This window comes from Lactuca serriola, chromosome 9 (genome assembly GCF_051521515.1).
Source record: "Lactuca serriola cultivar US96UC23 chromosome 9, Lser_US96UC23_V15, whole genome shotgun sequence".
NCBI lineage: Eukaryota > Viridiplantae > Streptophyta > Magnoliopsida > Asterales > Asteraceae > Lactuca > Lactuca serriola.
In genome coordinates, this window is record NC_136416.1 from 58,380,589 (window position 1) to 58,394,804 (window position 14,216).

A 14,216-nucleotide genomic window follows, 5' to 3' on the forward strand; every position below is an offset into this window, starting at 1 on the left:
TAACTTAAATGAACAAACATGAACAAGTCTTTGTTCGTATTTGTTTGGTTCGTTTACTGCCGCCATACGTATAACTAATATCTTTTCGTTTATATATATAAAAAAAATGAAAAGTCATTTTCAGTTTTAGTGATCAATAAAGAATTCATAACATCCAATCATGGATGTATACACCAACATACACATAAACCTCAGAGGCAAACAACAAACTCAAATCCAACTTACAATTTGAGTAATTACAATATTCTACAAAACAATTTAAACAAGCAAAAAAAAAAACTCCAAGTAAAACGAAATCTCCAGGCAGATTCTACTAATCCAAATTTACTAATCAATAATTCTTCTACATCTCAAAAATAAAAAACGTAAATCAAAACAAAAAAACACTAAAAATAGTCAAGTAACCAAATTATTCTATGAAAAAAAAAGGTCACCAAACAATTCTTCTCACTTCTCAATACCTCCTAGCAAAACCACCACCTCCACCACCCCTACCGAAACCAAGGGCAGCCGGCACCGCCTGAGGCTCAACTGTCGCCTTCACAACCCCAGGAAGGTCACCCATCCCAAGGGCAACCAGCATATCAATCGTCTCCTTATCAACCTCAATCAGATCGGTTTTAATGGCAGATTCATCAGGCACAAAGTCCATACGGCGTTCCCTTTCTTCCTCCTGGAGCTTCAATGATATACCCCTCACTGGTCCCTTTTGGATGCGCTTCATGAGGTGAGTTGAAAAACCTGCAATCTTATTCCTCAGACGCTTCGAAGGGATGATTGCAACTTCCTCCAAAATCTTCTTGTTTGTATGGAAATCCAGAGTCATCTTCCCGTAATACCTCTCGATCACTACCCTAGATGATTTCTTCACGGTTTTCGTACGAACACGACCCATCTTTCAGCTCCTTCTAAATCAATATGATCAATGAATCTGAAACTATCAATAACAGCTAATAATCTTTATGCTTTTCAGCTTTTGGTGATGCATTTTAATTGTATCTGGAAGAAAAGAAATCTACAGGGCATTATCATTCATCACGTAACAATTATTCGATTAATTATATAATGTTAAATGTCGACCCCTAACCTACCATTTCGAAGCATCGCAACAGATCACAGCTAACTATACTATAGGATTAGAGGTAATCAACTTCTTGTACGAAACTAGAAAGTCGAATGTGAGTAGCAATATTGGGAGAGCTGAATTATATGGCGGGTAATGACGGATGAGTTACATACCTGTGGCGGTTGTTCCGGTGACGAACGGCGGCGAACTCCCCCTCTCTGGTGGCAAATAGGGTATCTGGGTGTGTGTTAATGAAAACCAAAACCCTACACATTATCTTAATAAACAGAGGAGGGGCAAAGTTGTAATTTAAGGGTGCTCGAAAAAATGCTGTTTCTGCCCTTGTAAAACAATATTAGTTGAAATAAGGCCAAAACTACAAAAACCCATTTTTAAAATTTACTATATTATTTTTTAAATATTAAATTCTTATTATTTTCTAAAATTCTAATTTAAAAATTTTCATCTTAAAGAAAAACTCAATTTATTTTCATCTAACCGTTAAAACAATCACTATATTAATTTTTTAATATGTTCAAACTTTTATTTTTCTGAAACTTTTTAACATAAAGAATTATAACCAATAAAGTCTTAGAGAGTGAGTTAGCTAATATTTGTAGTCTTAAAATTTTAGATAGTGTTAAAAAATATAAAAAAACTTAACACATTGAATGCTTTTTTTTTTTTTTTTTTTTTTTAAATCGGATGAAATATGTTCGGATAGTTATTGTTTAAAAACCCTTGGGTCTAGTAAAAAAAGTTCCAATCGAGACATACTTTGTTTGGAAACGTCACATTATGACAACTTTAGGTAAAACGAAGGGTTAAAACTGCAAAAAATAATACACTTACTTCGCTTCAAATCAGAATTTCAAAATTAGCGGGAGCAAGTTCTTCACCATCTCCAAGTTCATTCTACCATGTATGCCCACCGAAATCCATAAAGAATCAGGATGATTTCACCTCCGAGTCATAGACTTCCCCGAAAATATTCAATCTCACGTGTGTTCTTCTCAAGCATGGATCAAATTTTGCTTTAGATTCTCTATTTGAAAATCCCCATTTCAAAACCCTAAATCGATAAAGGATGGATCGAGTAGTGTGTCCCGAAAATGCGGAGCTCGTGGAGTTCATGTTGAAAAAACAAAAGGAAATGGTGGATTTATCGGAGAATAACGTTAAGACGATATCGAAGGCCTGCTTGAAGGTGTGCAGTTCCAAGACCCCAATCAAAACCCTAAAGGACTTCTCCAATGTCAAGTAACGATCACTTTTCACCATATAAGCTTTTATGTATTTGTTGTGAATCTGAAGTTTTCTCCGAATAATTGCGTTTATCTTGTACTACTCCACTGTTGTAGAAAATTATAGGGTAATTTGACTCTGAATGATGTCAAGCAACTTCTTTTTTAATTGTGTCAGAGGTGTTGGAAATTGGATCTTGAGAATCATGAAAGGTTTCTTTGTTGATGAAGCTGAGGATGAAGAGATAATAGAAAGTGGTAATTCACACTTTCTTTTGTTACCTTGCAGTTAGCTCTTGTTTTCATTTTCTATAATCTCTATGTATTCAACATTATAGGGAAAAGAAAAAAGGGAAACAAGCAATATGTGCCTCAAAAGAACTCCGCAGCTTATGCTTTATTGATCACTCTTTACAGGTAAACACGATCTCTCTTCCCTTCTTACTTTTTTGTGGAACATTGGCTTAATAACATCACTTTGATGCTAGGGGAACATCTAATGGAAGTAATTTTATGCGAAAACAAGAGCTAATTGATGCTGCTGAAGCAAGTGGATTGTCTCGCTCACCTATAATGTATGTATTTACATTTCTACCCCTTTTAATGGTGTCTGTCTTGTTCTTATATAATTACAGGCCTGAAATAGGTAAGGGGAAAGCAGGCCAGTTTGGAGTTAGCTCAGGCAGGGATTGGTATAGTGGATGGAATTGCATGAAAAAGTTGATAGATAAAGGGTTGGCTGTAAAATCAAGTAATCCTGCAAAGTAACTACATTTTGGCTTTTAATATTTTTATTTATCCTTCTCATATTCATATATAAAAAAAAATATCATGATAAGTTGAACTGAACATCTGTAGTTTTGGAACCTTTTGTATTTTAGATACATGCTGACTGAGCAAGGAAAAGAAGCTGCACGTGATTGTATGTTGAGATCTGGATTAGTTGATTCTACAGATGATCTTGCTACTTTGGATAAAACTTCAGATTTAACCCAAAAAAATCTGAAAGATTCAGTGTGCATTGATGCTGAGTTGGTTGATGACGTGGCATCTAGGCATGTTTCTTCAAGTTTGCAGAAAAAACCAGTTGAGATTCCTCCAGATACTGTTGATAAGGTAGAGTGTCTTGTTTTCCTCATGAGCAAACACACACTTTCTTTTCTTTGATGACCCTTTGAGGTTGTAGTACTATGGTTTAAAAAAATGTAATGTTTATTAATTTCTACAGCTTGTGAGAATGGGATACTCAAAAGAACAAGTAATCCGTGCTTTTTCTGAGGTCTCAAAAAAGTCACCAAATGAAGAGCCTTCTTCACTTTGGCTATCTGTTTTATGTTGTCTTCGTGAAGTCGAAGTCTACAGTTCACCTTTGACTTCTCAAAATGTTCCAAAAGTCAAACATCATCATCCGTCATCAAATTCTTTCACTCATAAAGAAACCACACAACTCCCGACTTCAATCAAACCTTGTTCATCATCTGTAAATGTTGACCTAACTTTTTTTCAAAATCTTGAATCTTTTGAATTCATAATAATATTTTTGTTGTTCTTTTTAATGTTTGTTATAGGACGAGAATGTGAGGAAGAGAAGTAGGAATGTTCTAGAAGCTAAATCAAATGTTCTATCAATGCCACCTTTGACACTTGGGGACCGATTCGAGGATGTATATGAAGTGGTTTTAATATTAGATGATCGGGAAAAATTCACCAAGGAGTGAGTCAGTTTACTTTAATTATTTCAAACATTTTTTTTAATGTTTTTTTATCATGCAAAATAGTTTTCAAACTAACTAATTTTCAGGTCAAGGTCTAGAAAGCTTCTTGAGAATATCCGACTCCATTTTAAGATACCTATAGAGGTAAATTAGATTTAACCCAATCAACAACTATCAAACAGTCTCTTATTAATATATTAATTATTTTTTTTATAGGTGAGGCGATTACCTGTGGGAGATGGAATTTGGATAGCTAGACATAAACATATTGGTAGTGAATATGTTCTTGATTTTATTGTTGAAAGAAAAAATGTTGATGATTTAAGATCTTCCATTAGAGATAATCGTTACAAAGAGCAGAAAGTTCGGATCATGGTGATGTTTCTTACTATTTTTTTTTTTTTTTTATTTGAAGCTGTTTATTTAATAAATTATTTCTAAATTATTATTTTCTTTTTTCATGAAGAGGTGTGGGCTCAAAAGGTTGATATACCTAGTAGAAGGTGATCCGAATGCTTTGGAAAGTGCTGAAAGTATTAAAACAGCGTAAGTACATTTTTTCTTTTTTATAAAATATTATTATCTTTAATTTATAATGATTTCTTTTTGTGTGAATAATATTTGTAGATGTTTGACAACCGAAATTTTAGAGGGGTTTGATGTACAGAGAACAAGTGGGTTGGGAGATACACTAAGAAAATACGGTTATCTTACACAATCAATAACACAATATTACAAATCTCTTGGCAATGAGGGGGAACATGTAGATTTCCCAATTTGCCCTCCGTTTGATCAGTTTATTGAGAGGTGTCAAGAGTTGGATAAGATGACAGTTAGTGATGTTTTCGCCACCCAGCTCATGCAGGTATAAATATAATATCATTTTTTGATGCACTTTTTTTTTTTTTTTTTTTTTTTTTTTTAAATTTTGCTACATTATTTTTTTTTAGTTAATTAATTAACAAAGTTTGCAGGCTCCACAGGTGACTGAGGATGTTGCCATTGCTGTGCTTGATTTATACCCAACGGTTTCATCACTTGCTCGTGCCTACTCGCATCTTGTAAGTTTTTTTTTTTAATCATTTTGTATAAATATAAGAGAAAATAACGGCATAAAGAAAAATAAATAAATAAGGAAGAATTTTGACTTGTGTTTTAATGATATTGGGTTGTTAGGATGGTGACACGTGTGCACAAGAGGAGCTTCTCAAGAAGCAGAGTAACAATGTCATCAATGGAGTTGCTAGTAGGAACATTTTCCAATTTATTTGGGGTGGTTGATTAGATGTAATGTGAAAGCGAAAAGAAATGAAAATTTATGGGTGTTTTATTTTTTTTACTAATGTAATACTACAAAGGAACTAATAAAGAAAGTGAGAAAATTAGACTTTCTGCTATAAAATATTTACAAATTTTTTTTAAAAAAAAATACCATTATCTTTACAAGAATTAAAAGGAAAATACTCGTTTTTAGTATAATTATTTATTTTTTATTTAGTTACCTTGAAACTTTACTCAACTATAATGGTTGCAACACACAGTATATAATATATTCACATATTTTTGTTGGTGAAAACGACCTAATTATTAACCTTTCTAAAATTGATAGGTTTAAGAAATAATTAAATATCTACAATTATGTCATCTTTCATTATCTCATGAAAAGCTTTCAATATCTTTTTCCTTTTCTATACGAATTGATCACCACATATGTGTTTTACTTTTCTGCTTTATATGCATGCTTAGCTGTATAAACAAAAGAAAAAAAAACCGGCTAACATCTGCTTTTATTTTGTGTTTTGTATACGTAAGGGGTAAACGTTCTAATTTGCAATTGTTTTTTATTAATATCAATATATGATTGTAAATCGTAAAGCTTTTATCAAAACATCATTTTCTAGTCCCCAATGTCTTTATATTGCTTTATCATGTGTTTTTTCTTTTCAAGTCTTGATTGGTCATGACAACCATCAGATTTTCTGATCAATAACTTGGTAGAAAACCCAAAAGAGGTTTGGCAAACTTTTTGTGAAATATCCTTTTGTGGCACTTTAAATTTGTGGAACAACTTTAACTAATCAAAGATGTAATAGTTATGGACAAAAAGTGCATTCACTTAGAATATAAGAAACTTATTGGGTAGGTTCTCTTGGTAAAAGATAGAACTTACGATGCGGTTGCTTTCATCTTGAGGAGAATGTCACAACGATATCTTGTCCAAATCGGATTTGATTTGAATGTGATATTGACTCTCAAAATTCACTTCGTAACATATATTGGTTTATTAAATGGATTGTGATTTAATTAAATCAAAATACTGAAAATAAAACAAAAAACATTATGCCATTTTCGTAAATAAAACTCCATATGCCCATTCTCACTCTCCCTGACTCTAGGAGGACACATGACAACTTTCTATTTGGTGACTTTATTTCTACTCACCATTTTATTTCGTTGATAATTTAATACATCAGAGCTAACTTAATGTAATTAAAAATGATATAATTCAAAATAAAATATATTATGGTTAATAATGATATGATTCATAATATGTAGAAAAAACAAAAAAATATAATCCAATTTGATTGGCGATGAGAAGAAAACAAAAGGTACGATCTAATACAAGGTAAAGAAAATATTTTGGAACAATAAAATTTCAGCAACATGAATCATTGTGACTGGCCAGAATTTAGAGACAAAATTAGTGATTTTGAGTGATTAAGTGATGTGGAATTAGCATGACAAACAAACGATCTTGTCCTCGTCTTCATGACCAATAAAAATTATAAAAAAAAAATAATAATAAGGGGAAGTTTTATGAAGTGAGATGAGGTCTACAAATCAAGTTTTGTAATCTGGATATATACGAGTCTTTTTAGTTAACAGTTATAATCCAAAGCATGTTTTCAGAAAGTGTAATCTAGATACGAATCTTTAAATGAAAGGTTTTACATTGAGCGATAATCAAATGAGTCCTTTAATCATTGAACTTTTGTGAAATTGAGCCACAAAAAAGAGTTGACTTTGAGGGGTAGTCATGTTTTGACCAAAAACAATTACCTAAAAATTGTTCCCTTTTTGTCATGTGAACCATCTTCAAAAGTTGATGGACTACATAACACACAATAAAGGGATCAATGCAACCCACTATACAACTTGACCAACTTTAATTCTATTCTTACCCCTCATAGCTCTCTATCAACAAAATAATAATTAAAAAAAAAAGTCAAAGGTCAACTTTGGATTTTTAGAGTTTGATCCTCTATGTCAATTGATTCCTTCACCATTTCAACATTTTTTTGACAAACAATTCCATCTTCCTCACCATCAAAGCTAGCATGAACACTATATAGAACATATACAAGCACCACAACCGCTGAAAAAAATCCAAACCGAATATAAGAAGCTGTGTCAATATTTCCCAACAGAAATATGTTGAGAAATATCGACACACATGGTATCCATGGCATAAGCGGGACCCCCCAAAAATCAGGCTTTCTTGCTTGTGGGACCATGTAACTAAACAACTGTATTAATCCAACTCCAATTATAGAACATGCACCGAGCATAAACCCTTTAGGTTTCCCGGGCGGTGCGAACCACCATAGCAGAGTGAACATGATGGAAGTGAATGAAAAGCTTAACAAGAACGACAGTGTGGGCCATGGGATTGTGGTCCCCAATGAGACGTAGCGTCTGTAAATAACTGCATTTGAGACCATTAAGAAGACAAAAAGTGTTCCGATGGAGACAAGGTTGAGGAGGACGTGTAGCTCGGTGAATAACGCTATCGCCGCAGTCAAAATCCCTAAAAGTCAAAATATATACTATTTAGTCAAGAATTCTAGAAAATTATATAAAAAAGAAGACAACCGAATTTGCTCAAAAGGGCCATGAAGTCAAAAAAAGTCTAGGTTCGGACCAAAACAAAAGAAAATTGCATACCATAGGGACCATTTTTGTAGTTTTGTCAAAAAGGAATCAAGGATTATCTAAACCTATGGGAAGACAAACAAAATCTTAAAATTCACAAAAGATTTAGGACAAGTACATCAAGAAGTTGTCCAAGGAAAGTTAACTAGTTCAGGGAAGAGTAAAAGTCAAAATTTTGAAGACATTAAAAGAATGGATCTAATTTAGTGGTTGTAAAAGAAGGAATTCACAAGACCCACATGATGGAGATATGATAAGATAGGATTTTGGGGATCACATAGATTTTCAAAGAAAATACCAAACTTTAGAACATGATTCTTGAGGGAAAGTCTTCATGAGTTTAGTTTTGAGAGCATATGCTTTAGTAACTAATTATGTATCGAGTATTCTTCCAATTAATATTACATTTCTTTTTCAAGATTCTTATACCCATTTGCATGTTAGTTAATAGAAATAACATAGATAGTCACCAATCATATACAAAATCATAATCTTTAATGTTTTATTATCTATAACATCACAAAAGTATCATAGATGCGTATGGAATGTGACTTCTTGAATATTTTATATTATGTGATTTAAACAAGATTAAGTGTATTATAAATCACACTTGTTGTCTATTGTTTGGTGTATTATCTGGCTATGTTTAACTATGTCTCAAGAACATATAATAATAGAATTTTTTTATTAGAGTACAAATGTACCATAATAGTACTCTTAGTGTACTAAGTATACTAAATATTTTAATTAAATGGGATATAAATTTGAAAAATGCATATATTTATCTTATATATAACCACTTTTTATATATGTAAGACAATTGTGGAATATATTATGGAGATTGGATCACAGAATTCCAAAGCCTTTTATTTTATATTCCATATACTTCATAAAACTTGGTATGAACAAGACCATATGCTCCCCAACCAAAACGGTTCATATGGGACCAATTTCCCAAACGGCCTAACTTTCTAAAAATATTATTTTATTGAATATTTATATTTTTATATTTTTATCATATTCGTAGTTTAAAGTGATACCTTCTTAAACAATTAAGACAATTTGATACTTCTAAACAACGATTTCTTTATGTAAAGAATGAAAAATTCACTTTTCGTTGTGCACTTGATTAAGCCCGAAGTGTCGAAAGACATATTACGTTTTAACATATTTCTTTTCTAATTTGTAAAGTAAACTACTTTTTTGAACGGGATAGGACAAGCATCCTTTCAATTCTTTATTTTCACAACAAAAAGATACTTTCTTTAAAATAACTAATAAAATCGATTATATGTGATTGGAAAAAAAAGATACTTTTAACATCTTTATATGATATCATCATATCTAATTTATTAAAGGAATAGTCTCAATTATAGTCCACAATTATTTTGAATTTATCCAAAAAGCTAACATTTTACATTTTAATATTTGTAAAGGTAAAACATGCTACAACTTTCATAGTTGGTTACCTCTACAAATACTAAAATCCAAAAAATGATCTTTTTTTTATTCATCGCGCTTAATACAGCTTCTAAACGAACTAAAAGCCATATTAATTCTTTTTAAAAAAAAAGTAATGACATTGTTCATTGTTGTAATTTGGGTAAAAAAGTTACCTAAAAATACCGAAGCGTTGACTGGCGTTGACGTTTTAGAATGAACCTTAGCAAACCAAATTGGGACCACACCAGATCTTCCTATGACACAAATGTAACGAGCTTGGCCCAACATTGCAACCAACAACGATGTTAGTATCCCAAAACTGGCCCCAACTCCAATGACATTGGAAACCCAGTTAAATCCGTTTGAATTTTCCATAAATGCCCCTGTGAATGGTGATTCTGGATTTATCTGTAAAAAGTAAAGAAATTTCAGTTACTTAATGAAAATGGGAAGAAAGATTTTGATGGAGCATAATAAAAGTACACTTATCAAAGGTACCATTGTTATTGCAAAATGTACTAGTCAAGAAGTCAAACAGACCAGGAAACAGAAATTAGTTGACATGAGACAAGTGTACTTTTTGGCAACCAGTTGAGACAAAAGTCCTTTTCAAAAAACATTTTTGGAAAGGGCCTTATCTACAAAACTTAGCTTTTAACTAAGTTATTTGCTTTAATCAAATTAAAAAATGCATATAGAGTTATAAAGTTACGGCTATATGTAAGTAAATGTGTAGAAAACAAAGTAAATATGTAATTTACATTTAAATTTTTTCTTAACAAATTTACCTATATATATAAAGAAAAAAGTAAATTTATATATTTGCAGTCTTTAATTTGCATTTGTGTATTAGACAAAGAATTTATCAAAATAGATATCAAAACAAATCTCTATGCATTTTTTTTAAAGCGAAAGAGGCAAATGTTAAAATACTTTTGAAGCATACCAAGATAAAAAGTGATATAACAGATAGATATATGATTATCTTGGAAGAAAAAAAAAATCAATAGTTGTTATATTTATGATATTGATATGCTAGGTTTGATTCAAAAATAATAAAGAAAGATTTACCTTGATTTGATATTCAAAATCTAAAAAGTAAAGTTTGGGTTATTAACTTATAATAATACAATAAGATTTATTCTATGATAAAATCTTATGCTACTTTTTTAACAGAAGATCTTATATCTAATTCTTAAAGTTGATTATCAGTTTATAGTTAACAAAATATTTTATTACTGCAATTATGTCTGCCATGCAATGGGATAATCCAAGAGAGGAAAACATCATACACAAGAAATCCAAATCCAAGGGTATTATCGTCAAATCATGCTCAAATGAAGATTTTCACTTTAGGAAATATTATATATTTTAAAATTGAAAAGGACACATACCAGATCGTAGGGAAGGAGCATGGACATTGAAGCGGCCATCAAACAGTAGAGAATGGTAACGAGGATAACGGAGCCTGAAACCCCAATAGGGATATCGGTAATCGGATTTTTAACCTCCTCCGCCAGCGTCGACACGGCGTCGTATCCTATGTAGCTGACGTAAACCAGAGCAGCTCCATTGAACACCCCTGGAGCTCCGAAGGGAAAGAACCCGCTCGGATGGTTCGGATCCGATGCCTCCGTGAAGTTCTTCGTGTCTCCTTTCCAAAACCCCATCATGATCACAAATATTATGAACAGAATGTGAACCGCTGTCAAAATCATGTTCAATACAGAGCTTTCTCTCGTGCTGTGATAGCAATTCAAACGAACTTGAAATCAGAACAATTTGAAAATCAAAATCGATTTCATATTGTTGACATTTGATTTGAAAATTATGAAGGAGAACCTGTAACAGATTATGACAGTGAGAATTAAGATGATGAGGACGGCGATGATGTCGATCTGATTGAAACCTTTTGGAAGAGAGGAAACGGTTATTCTCCATTTCGATTCTGCAGAAACACCAATGGCTGTTCCGAGATAGGTAGTGAAACTTCTCGCTGCCGCAGCGTTTGATAAAACGTAATCCATTACCAGATTAGCTCCAACCAAAAACGCGGTAAACTCGCCTGAAACATAAAAAACGCAAATACATTCAAATCACGTGAATATGAGTTTGATGTTCTTCTACCTAAGAGCTAAATGAGAGAGAACAAACCAAAAGTGACGCGGATGTAGCTGAATGCACCGCCGGCAACCGGCATGTGAACGGCGAACTCGGTGTAACAGAAGGCGGAGAGCAGTGCGCAGAGGCCTGCAATGGCGTACGATAATATAACGGCGGGACCAGCCTTGTCGTGGCTAGCGGTACCACTAGTGACAAAAACTCCGGCGCCTACCATACCTCCAATGCCGAAGCAGATGAGATCGTACCAACGGAGGTTCTTCCGCATATCAGCACCGGATCGGGAGCGGATTCGGCTGGTTTCCTCGAAGGTGGTGGAGACACATCCAGCGCGGCGGATGAAGCGGCTAGGGACGTCGGAAAGAGCATGGAAGTAGGAGTTAAAGCTCGAGAAAGAGGAACCATGGCTGTCCATCACCTTTTTCACACACTCTCTGTGTGTGTAATTCATGGCGAAGAAAGGGGATTTTATAGGGACAACACAACAGTGGATTGTGCCATTTGACGGAAAAGCAAACGGCTGATGAACTTTTCATTTAGGGTCCCTATAAAATCAACTTCTGTCAAATGGGTCCCAATGTTTTTGTTTTAGATAAGCATTACACTTTTTTCATCATTTCTAAAAGGTTCACCTTTATCATATGTTGATATTATGATATATACACTCCACTAGTATTCCCTTCATGGAATCAACCAAGAAACTAACTGTGACTTGTGATTTGACATATACTGAAAGAATTTATAGGTCAATTGTAAATAAAAGTATTCAAAATTAATTTAATTCTTGTTGTTAGAGTGAAAACATCTTGTAAATATATTCTTTCTTTCTTGATAAGTCTATTACATGAAAATTAAAAACGTCTTTTCATTTCCTAATAAGGGAAAATCATTATTTGTGGATGGAACTATGTTAATATATAGTCAAAGTCTTGCTATGGAAGCTAAGAGCCTAAGACCCTTGTTTGCTTGATTCCTGAAAAGAAGTCATCGGTGTAGATAGCAAGGAGATTTACAAGTGAAAAGAAAGCAAAAACTTTCTATAAAAAGGATCGGATGCAATGACACTTTAATGTTCAAAATTATATGTGCTCTACATTTAAGTCAGTGGCAAATTCGGAAATTTCACTTGGTTGAACAAATTATAAAGTTGTTTCTCTACACTTTGAGATTTTTTTATAAGTTTTCGATGTTCATAGTCGACTTTGCATGTAGATCTATTAGCGTATCGTTTTTTTTAATGGACTTAATTAGTTAGAACTTAATCTGGAAAGCTACAGACTAATTAGTAGTGCATCATTTTTATTTGATGGATTTAATTAGTTAGAACTTAAAGTGGTAAGTTATAGGTAAGTTATATTATGAGTGCTTTATTTTTAGTATAATGTCCTCAACTGAATTAATATAGGAAACATGGAAATATACTTTCCTTGTTAAGGTCTAATCAGGGCCGGTCCAAACGGTGAGCAACCCGGGCGACCGTTCAGGGCCCACGTCTCCGGGGGGCCCAAAATTTGTAGGCTATGTAGTGTATATATATAAAAAAATTATTACCTAAATGATTTTTAGGGTCTGAAATTGGTTCAAACTCAATCTAACTCAAAAGATAAACAATTTAGTTTGTTTGTTATTGCTAATTGAACTAGTCTATAGTGAAGAATAAATGATATATTTTTGAATCTTTATTATATTTGTCTTTAAGGGATCCTTTTTTTCTTTTCGCCCCGAGCCCGATATACGTTTGGACCGGCCCTGAGTCTAATTGTTTATATAGTTGACCTTAAATATTTTATGAACATTATTTCTATAGACAAACTCACTTTAGTAAGAAAAATACTCGATCTTCATTTCATTTAAAACTTGAAGGGCATAATCGAGATTAAACATGACATTGAAGGGCATAATCGAGATTAAACATGACATTGAATAGTTCAATGAATCTAGGAATTTCATTTCATTTAAAACCTAATTCACTTAAAATTTCGTTTTCATGGTGGAACTGGTAAATCGTCATTTACCTACCTTCAAATAATTTACAATTGGATTACGACATCCCTCTTCTGAATTGTGAATTATTGTGTTGGGTCCTAGCCTTAATATTTCATTTTAGGTGTTATATTAAGGATTCCTTATCTAATCAAATCTTGTCTTTCTTCTTTTGTAGATTTCGACCTCAAACAACGCTTCTGGCTCCTCAAACAACAACAACTCTGCTAACTCTTTCTCGCTCTTGAACATTTGCGCAAGGGTCACATTCGATGGTTCCAATTTCAATGATTGGATCCGCAACATCCGTATGGCCTTGCGTTACGAGGACAAGGAATACGTCCTCGACAAGCAGTTGAACGAGATAGACAAAACCAAAACTACTCCGGAAGAAATGGTTGAGTATAGGGCCCAATGCAAGGATGTTACTAAGGTGTCCTGCATTATGGTAGCCATTATGACTCCTGAGTTGCACCAGTTCTATGAGGACTATTGGCCTTACGAGATGTGCCAAGACTTGATGGAGAAGTACCATCAAAGTGCACGTCAAGAAAGGTATGAGATAATCAGGTCACTCATTACCACAAAGATGGAGAACGAAGAGTTTGTCACGACCCACCTGTAATGTATGCAAAGATATGTGGATCGTCTACTCAAGTTGAATGTGAACTTTGATGAGGAGCTGGCTATTGACATAGTCTTGCACTCATT

General features: G+C 33.2%; 3 protein-coding genes across 7 annotated transcripts; 1 reads left to right on the top strand and 2 right to left on the bottom strand.

Annotated features, from left to right (window-relative positions):
- Positions 1-286: 286 nt before the first annotated feature.
- Positions 287-1,395, bottom strand: LOC145076823 (Ribosomal S17 family protein). 4 transcript variants are annotated; one of them, XM_079022623.1, is made up of 2 exons: positions 1,240-1,395; positions 287-908 (listed from the first exon to the last, which is right to left on the bottom strand). In XM_079022623.1, the coding sequence occupies exon 2, from the start codon at positions 893-895 to the stop codon at positions 455-457; it is 441 nt and encodes a 146-aa protein (XP_078878749.1). In that variant the 5' UTR covers positions 896-908; positions 1,240-1,395; the 3' UTR covers positions 287-454. The 4 variants fall into 4 exon arrangements, with proteins under 4 accessions (XP_078878749.1, XP_078878751.1, XP_078878752.1 ...); XM_079022625.1 differs by having other exon boundaries at positions 287-905; positions 1,240-1,348; XM_079022626.1 differs by having other exon boundaries at positions 287-931; positions 1,240-1,332.
- A 464-nt stretch (positions 1,396-1,859) lies between these two features.
- MUS81 (Restriction endonuclease, type II-like superfamily protein) lies at positions 1,860-5,360 on the top strand. Of its 2 annotated transcripts, none has more exons than XM_079021055.1 (14): positions 1,860-2,326; positions 2,489-2,568; positions 2,649-2,727; positions 2,799-2,885; positions 2,946-3,074; positions 3,192-3,426; positions 3,539-3,796; positions 3,879-4,024; positions 4,112-4,169; positions 4,242-4,400; positions 4,492-4,571; positions 4,653-4,890; positions 5,000-5,086; positions 5,202-5,360. In XM_079021055.1, the coding sequence occupies exons 1-14, from the start codon at positions 2,154-2,156 to the stop codon at positions 5,304-5,306; spliced, it is 1,914 nt and encodes a 637-aa protein (XP_078877181.1). In that variant the 5' UTR covers positions 1,860-2,153; the 3' UTR covers positions 5,307-5,360. The 2 variants fall into 2 exon arrangements, with proteins under 2 accessions (XP_078877181.1, XP_078877182.1); XM_079021056.1 differs by having other exon boundaries at positions 1,866-2,326; positions 3,539-3,790.
- Positions 5,361-6,986: 1,626 nt separating this feature from the next.
- On the bottom strand, positions 6,987-11,988 carry LOC145073322 (cationic amino acid transporter 6, chloroplastic-like). Its single transcript, XM_079019870.1, has 5 exons — positions 11,556-11,988; positions 11,244-11,466; positions 10,796-11,144; positions 9,575-9,809; positions 6,987-7,833 (listed from the first exon to the last, which is right to left on the bottom strand). Exons 1-5 carry the CDS (start codon positions 11,971-11,973, stop codon positions 7,259-7,261), a joined length of 1,800 nt encoding a protein of 599 aa, XP_078875996.1. The 5' UTR covers positions 11,974-11,988; the 3' UTR covers positions 6,987-7,258.
- Between the last annotated feature and the right edge of the window lie 2,228 nt (positions 11,989-14,216).

Excerpts from the sequence above, each read along its gene's own strand:
- LOC145073322 (XM_079019870.1), bottom strand. The coding sequence starts at position 11,973 with ATGAATTACACACACAGAGAGTGTGTGAAAAAGGTGATGGACAGCCAT. Across the intron at positions 11,467-11,555 it reads CTACATCCGCGTCACTTTTG|GCGAGTTTACCGCGTTTTTG; the intron begins GTTTGTTCTCTC and ends TTTATGTTTCAG. Across the intron at positions 11,145-11,243 it reads ACTGTCATAATCTGTTACAG|CACGAGAGAAAGCTCTGTAT; the intron begins GTTCTCCTTCAT and ends TTGCTATCACAG.
- LOC145076823 (XM_079022623.1), bottom strand. The coding sequence starts at position 895 with ATGGGTCGTGTTCGTACGAAAACCGTGAAGAAATCATCTAGGGTAGTG.
- MUS81 (XM_079021055.1), top strand. The coding sequence starts at position 2,154 with ATGGATCGAGTAGTGTGTCCCGAAAATGCGGAGCTCGTGGAGTTCATG. Across the intron at positions 3,427-3,538 it reads CTCCAGATACTGTTGATAAG|CTTGTGAGAATGGGATACTC; the intron begins GTAGAGTGTCTT and ends TAATTTCTACAG. Across the intron at positions 4,401-4,491 it reads AGCAGAAAGTTCGGATCATG|AGGTGTGGGCTCAAAAGGTT; the intron begins GTGATGTTTCTT and ends TTTTTCATGAAG.